Here is a 6000-nt window from a genome sequence, read left to right as displayed (position 1 = left end):
CTAGCATCCATGCTTATTCCACATAGGTACTGCCAGTGGTCCCTGCGGTGTCCTTTCAACAATGACAAACTCATCAGGGTTGCCAAATGCTTCATAGAAAATCAATAAATCTTGTATCGCATGCTCCTCAATCTGAAAGGAGGAAGGAAAAAAGAGAAGTTGCTTTACTCCTTCAATTATAAACCGAGCAGGATTCTATTAGCTTTCCAATTTCCTTTTGTGGAACTACCACTTTCTATGCATACAAGACAGTGGAATAGGTATCCTGCTATCCCCTTCAAAAGGAGAAGGGTTGAGGCCTGAGTTAGAATAATCAGATACCCACCTTCCCTTGATTTTAATCTAGAGCAAGGAAAAAGAAACTGAAGATAGCTGTTGGAATCCATTCATTCCAATTGCTCATCCTGTGAGATACTTTCTGTTGTTGTACAAGTCTAGTTCTTTAAGCTCTTTAGGACAACTATGAGTCTTGTCTGTTTCCTAAGCCTGGCTCTCTGGTTTTCAGCTAAGTCTGTGGAATCTCAGTGTCTCTCAAGTTCTCTTCTCCTTAAGTTAGCCTGACTTGGTGTCTGTGGCTTACAACCTAAGAACTCTTACTGATACAGAAGCCAGGTGTAGAGCTAGATAATGCCAAGTTCTCTACTGGTCACTTTTAAGAACAGTCCAAAGCATCACCAGTGCTAGAAATATTAGCTTTAGCACAATTTATTAGTTGTAAATTAATTATCCTGAATACCTTCAATTAATACTTGCTGAATGCTTCAGTTTTGTTTTACATTGCACTCACATTTTAATGTGATAAATACATGCACCTCTGCAAAGCAAACAAAGAGAATTTTCTTAAGACCTAAGAATGAAATGTAGTACAGTTCTTACCCTAAATTAAACCCAAATAAGCATGTTATTTACCTGAATCAAAGCCAAGGGTTTTTCTCGACTTCTGATAAGAGCTGCTTCCTGCTGTAGCTCTTCTTCTACAATAGATGCAAAAGTGACTGGGGCTAGCAGGGAAGGAGCAGGCAATGAAGAACATAGCCAGGGACTGAAAGAAAAGGAATTATAAGTTTTCATTCATCTTGCCAAATTTTTGCACACAAAATCTCCTCTGAAATACTCTTTAACAGTGATACGGTTTTTCCTTGTGACCTATAATATAAGGGGACCTGGAAGCTTTTGTATTCAACTTACAGAATGACAAAGTGACAAATAGAAACAAGGAGAACTAATATTTTATTTGGATTGGTGCTGTAGAGAAAACTTTGGAAACACCAGAAAGTGGAATGGAGCAAAGCTATATAACTAAACAGAAAGGTAACTCAAACTGTGGAGCAGAAAGTATTCAGATAATACATTCTACTCGATATCATACTATTCCCAATTTCTTAATATTCTCTCTCAGTGCTAAAAAGCAGTCTAGCTTTGAGGTCCCAAAGCTAATCAATTAACCTTACTTGGGACTATCTAGAAGTGGTACATCTGAAATATGGTTGCCTTCTGGTCCTGGGGAACCATGAGTAGAACATATGCAAAACAACAAAAACTGAAGATTAAAGCTTCTAGTACCATTAGTAAAATTGCTTATTAATAGAAATACAGAGGAAGAATTGCAAGGCCCTGACTCAGAAGACAAATTAATATATGCGATCAGACTTACCTTTAAAATTGTAAGTAAAGAACAAAAAAATCTGTAGGTGGTTATAAAATCTTGTGTATAAAATACCATGGGGAAAGATCTTGCAAGAAATGGTCTGTTTTTCAGAAACAGAGACACAGATGTAGAAAACAAACTTACGGTTACCAAGGGGGAAACGGGGTGGCAGAGGAATAAATTGGGAGACTGGGATTGACATACACACACTACTATATATAAAATAGATAATTAATAAGGACCTACTGTATAGCACAGGGAACTCTACTCAGTACTCTGTAATGGCCTATATGGGAAAAGAATCTAGGAAAGAGTGGATATATGTATATGTATAACTGATTCACTTTGCTATACACCTGAAACTAACACAACACTGTAAATCAACTATACTCCCCCCCTCAAAAAAAATGGTCTGTTTTTTCTAATAATATTCATATAGCCAATTTACTGTAATCAAACATATGTTAGGAAATATAGACAACTTTGTGAAGAATGTTTTATATTGGTAACATTTATGAATAAGAGTGACAAATTAGCACTGAGTTTCAAAATATATAGAAACAAGATAATTGGCAGCCAAATTTTGTGACTATAATATAGTCTAAATTGTGTAAGCAAGAAAAATACAGTAAATACTCCGATACTCTAGGGATTATAGATAGGACAGAAATTTTTTTTATTGAAGTACAGTTGATTTACAATGTTGTGTTAATTACTGCTGTACAGCGAAGTCATTCAGTTATACACGTTTGTATATATATACACACACACACATTCCTTTTTTTAAAATGTTCTTTTCCATTATGGTTTATCATAGGACATTGAATCTAGTTCCCTGTGCTATACTGTAGGAGCTTGTTGTTTATCCATTCCATATACAATAGCTTACATCTGCTAAACCCAACCTCCCACTCCATCCTTTCCCCAGCCCCCTCGGCAACCACCAGTCTGTTCTCTATGTCAGTGATCCTATTTCTTAGGTTCATTTGTGTCGTATTTTAGAGTCCACATATATGTGATATCATACGGTATTTGTCTTTCTTGTTCTGGCTTACTTCACTTAGCATGATAATCTCTAGGTCCATCCATGTTGTTGTAAATGGCATTATTTCATTCTTTTTTATGGCTGAGTAATACTCCATTGTTTATATATTCCACTTCTTTATCCATTCATCTGTCGATGGACATTTAGGTTGCTTCCTGTACTGCTGTACTGTACTGCTATGAAACTAGGGGTGCATGTATCTTTCTGAATTACAGTTTTGTCTGGATATATGCCCAGGAGTGGGATTGCTGGATCATATGTAATTCTATTTTTAGTTTTCTGAGGAACCTCCATACTGTTTTCCACAGTGGCTCCACCAGTTTACATTCCTACCCACAGTGTAGTAGGGTCCCTTTTTTTCCACATCCTCTCCAGCATTTATCTGTAGACCTTTTAATGATGGCCATTCTGACTGGTGTAAGGTGGTACCGCATTGTAGTTTTGATTTGCATTTCTCCAATAATTAGCGATGTTGAGCATCTTTTCATGTACCTATTGGCCGTCTGTATGTCTTACTTGGAGAAATGTCTCTTTAGGTCTTCTGCCCATTTTTGGATAGGGTCGTTTTGTTGTTGAGTTGTATGAGCTGTTTGTATATTTTGGAAATTAAGCCCTGTCAGTATCATAGTTTGCAAATATTTTTTCCCACTCTGTAGGCTGTCTTTTTTTTTTTTTTAATGGTTTCCTGTGCTATGCAAAAGCTTGTAAGCTTGATTAGGTCCCATTTGTTTATTTTTGTTTTTATTTCTATTGCCTTGGGAGACTGACCTAAGGAAACACTGGTACGATTTATGTCAGAGAATGTTTTGCCTATGTTCTCTTCTAGGAGGTTTTATTGTCATGTCTTATATTTAAGTCTTTAAGCCATTTTGAGTTTATTTTTGTGTATGGTGAGAGGGTGTGTTCTAACTTCATGAGTTACATGTGGCTGATAGGACAGAAACTTAAGACACAATCTGCCTTCTAAGAACTCACAAACTAGATCAGGAAACAACATATAAAATGACATAATACAACAGAAAAGAATTTAAGAAAACAAAGGTCTTCTGACTGACTATAAGGACTATAAAAACCATCGAGAAGACAATAAAAGGGCTATAGAATGAGGGGTGGTGGTGGTAAGAAGCATTCCTGTAAGGAGAAAAATTAAAAAAGGAACTACAGAGCGTGGCCTAAATGTGTAATTCTATGCTTAGAAAAATACCTAGAAATTACTTAGATTAATCCAATGCCCTCTTTTCAGCAGTAAGCAAATTTAGGTCCAGCTGGGTTTAACAACAGAAAGTCAAACAGCAAGTGAACAAACAGGGCCTAAAATACTGACTTCCTGATTCATTTATGCACATTTATTGGGTTTGTTTCAGCACTATGGTACTGAAAATCAGGCTGATTAAAACTCAGTCCCCTCCACTAAAAAAACTCTGGTAAAAGAGACTTTAAAAGGTATTTAAGAATGATAAAGCAATGTGAGAGTATATAATCTTTATACCAATATGTACCAAGTACTATGGATTCACAGGAGAAATTAACAATATGGAGGAGGGTATAAACTTTATTTTTTTAATTTCTTTTTTTTTTATTAGTTTCTGCTTTATAACAAAGTGAATCAGTCATACATATACATCTGTTCCCACATCCCTTCCCTCATGCATCTCCCTCCCTCCCACCCTCCCCATCCCACCCCTCCAGGCGGTCACAAAGCACCGAGCTGATCTCTCTGTGCTCTGCGGCTGCTTCCCACTAGCTATCTACCTTACGTTTGGTAGTGTATATATGTCCATGCCTCTCTTTCCCTTTGTCACAGCTTACCCTTCCCCTTCCTCATATCCTCAAGTCCATTCTCAAGTAGGTCTGTGTCTTTATTCCCGTTTTACCCCTAGGTTCTTCATGACATTTTTTTTTTTAATTCCATATATATGTGTTAGCATACGGTATTTGTCTTTCTCTTTCTGACTTACTTCACTCTGTATGACAGACTCTAGGTCTATCCACCTCATTACAAATAGCTCAGTTTCGTTTCTTTTTATGGCCGAGTAATATTCCATTGTATATATGTGCCACATCTTCTTTATCCATTCATCCGATGATGGACATTTAGGTTGTTTGCAGCTGCGGGCTATTGTGAATAGAGCTGCAATGAACATTTTGGTACATGTCTCTTTTTGAATTATGGTTTTCTCAGGGTATATGCCTAGTAGTGGGATTGCTGGGTCATATGGTAGTTCTATTTTTAGTTTTTTAAGGAACCTCCGTACTGTTCTCCATAGTGGCTGTACCAATTCACATTCCCACCAGCAGTGCAAGAGTGTTCCCTTTTCTCCACACCCTCTCCAGCATTTATTGTTTCTACATTTCTTGATGATGGCCATTCTGACTGGTGTGAGATGATATCTCATTGTAGTTTTGATTTGCATTTCTCTAATAATTAATGATGTTGAGCATTCTTTCATGTGTTTGTTGGCAGTCTGTATATCTTCTTTGGAGAAATGCCTATTTAAGTCTTCTGCCCATTTTTGGATTGGGTTGTTTGTTTTTTTTGCTATTGAGCTGCATGAGCTGTTTATAAATTTTGGAGATTCATCCTTTGTCAGTTGCTTCATTTGCAAATATTTTCTCCCATTCTGAGGGTTGTCTTTTGGTCTTGTTTATGGTTTCCTTTGCTGTGCAAAAGCTTTGAAGTTTCATTAGGTCCCATTTGTTTATCTTTGTTTTTATTTCCATTTCTCTAGGAGGTGGGTCCAAAAGGATCTTGCTGTGATTTATGTCATAGAGTGTTCTACCTGTGTTTTCCTCTAAGAGTTTGATAGTTTCTGGCCTTACATTTAGGTCTTTAATCCATTTTGAGCTTATTTTTGTGTATGGTGTTAGGGAATGATCTAATCTCAAACTTTTACATGTCCCTGTCCAGTTTTCCCAGCATCACTTATTGAAGAGGCTGTCCTTTCTCCACTGTACATTCCTGCCTCCTTTATCAAAGATAAGTTGGCCATATGTCCGTGGGTTTATCTCTGGGCTTTCTATCCTGATCCATCTTTCTGTTTTTATGCCAGTACCACACTGTCTTAATTACTGTAGCTTTGTAGTATAGTCTGAAGTCAGGGAGCCTGATTCCTCCAGCTTCGTTTTTCGTTCTGAAGATTGCTTTGGCTATTTGGGGTCTTTTGTTTTTCCAAACAAATTTTGAAATTTTTTGTTCTAGTTCTGTGAAAAATGCCAGTGGTAGTTTGATAGGGATTGCATTGAATCTGTAGATTGCTTTGGGTAGTAGAGTCATTTTCACAATATTGATTCTTCCAATCCAGGAGCA

General features: G+C 37.0%; 1 protein-coding gene across 3 annotated transcripts in view; it reads right to left on the bottom strand.

Annotated features, from left to right (window-relative positions):
* Nucleotides 1-6000, bottom strand: part of IBTK (inhibitor of Bruton tyrosine kinase) — a gene marked incomplete at both ends in the record, with an annotated part of 87352 nt that continues 81352 nt past the window's right edge. For 2 of the 3 annotated variants that reach the window (XM_079716952.1, XM_079716954.1), the window contains 3 exons: nucleotides 1-132; nucleotides 910-1042; nucleotides 1452-1540. In XM_079716952.1, coding sequence (XP_079573078.1) covers nucleotides 1-132; nucleotides 910-1042; nucleotides 1452-1540 — 354 coding nt within the window. The remainder of the gene's footprint in view (nucleotides 133-909; nucleotides 1043-1451; nucleotides 1541-6000) is intronic. The other variant, XM_079716953.1, reaches the window with a different exon arrangement.

Source organism: Hyperoodon ampullatus (assembly GCF_949752795.1).
Source record: "Hyperoodon ampullatus genome assembly, chromosome: 12".
NCBI classification, from domain to species: Eukaryota; Metazoa; Chordata; class Mammalia; order Artiodactyla; family Ziphiidae; genus Hyperoodon; species Hyperoodon ampullatus.
Note: the sequence above shows the minus strand (reverse complement) of the source record. Positions and strands in the feature narration are given on the sequence as shown.